Below are 571 nucleotides of genomic sequence, written 5' to 3'. Positions count from 1 at the left end.
TACACACACCACACACACACACACAATTAAAAAAAAAAAAAGAACACACACACACACACACTATGTCACAGTGACTAACACATACTCGACGATGTGGCTGCCGCTGGGTCTTTATGCTGGTCCATACCAGGCCTTGTGCTCATCTCATTCGAAGAGTCACTCACTTCGTAGCTGCAGCTGTCAATGCTTTGCGTCGCATGGCACTTGTGGGGCGAGTCAATGCCAATGGACGTCGTCTCACCGTCTGTGACAGAGAGTATGGCAACAGGTCAGAAAGAGAACGAACCAAACAACTGACTACAGCGCGGGATATGAAGTTGGCGTGTACTATGTACTGGTAGGTACATTGTCTGGTCTATTGCTAGAAGCTAGGGTGTTTTTTTTTTGGTTTTGGGGGTTTTCTAGGGTGTACTCATCACTCTTGAGAATGACTCATCCCTCGTCGGAATGGCGCAGCAGGTGGAGTGTCCTTTAGATATGATAGTCACGCCCTCTCCCAACATACATCACCCTCGCTCAACACACTAACATGTCACTCACACATGCCCATATCAAAACTAACTAACTCACA

The 571-nt window shown here is 47.1% G+C and overlaps 1 protein-coding gene across 1 annotated transcript; it reads right to left on the bottom strand.

Annotated features, from left to right (window-relative positions):
* Positions 1-85: 85 nt before the first annotated feature.
* On the bottom strand, positions 86-244 carry SARC_17005 (hypothetical protein; the record flags this gene model as incomplete). The annotated part of the gene is made up of 1 exon (XM_014288897.1): positions 86-244. A coding segment is annotated over one exon (159 nt), but the record flags the coding sequence as incomplete, so codon positions are not given.
* Between the last annotated feature and the right edge of the window lie 327 nt (positions 245-571).

The sequence above is a fragment of the Sphaeroforma arctica genome (assembly GCF_001186125.1).
Source record: "Sphaeroforma arctica JP610 unplaced genomic scaffold supercont1.9487, whole genome shotgun sequence".
NCBI classification, from domain to species: domain Eukaryota; class Ichthyosporea; order Ichthyophonida; genus Sphaeroforma; species Sphaeroforma arctica.
This window is presented reverse-complemented; position numbering and strand designations above follow the sequence as displayed.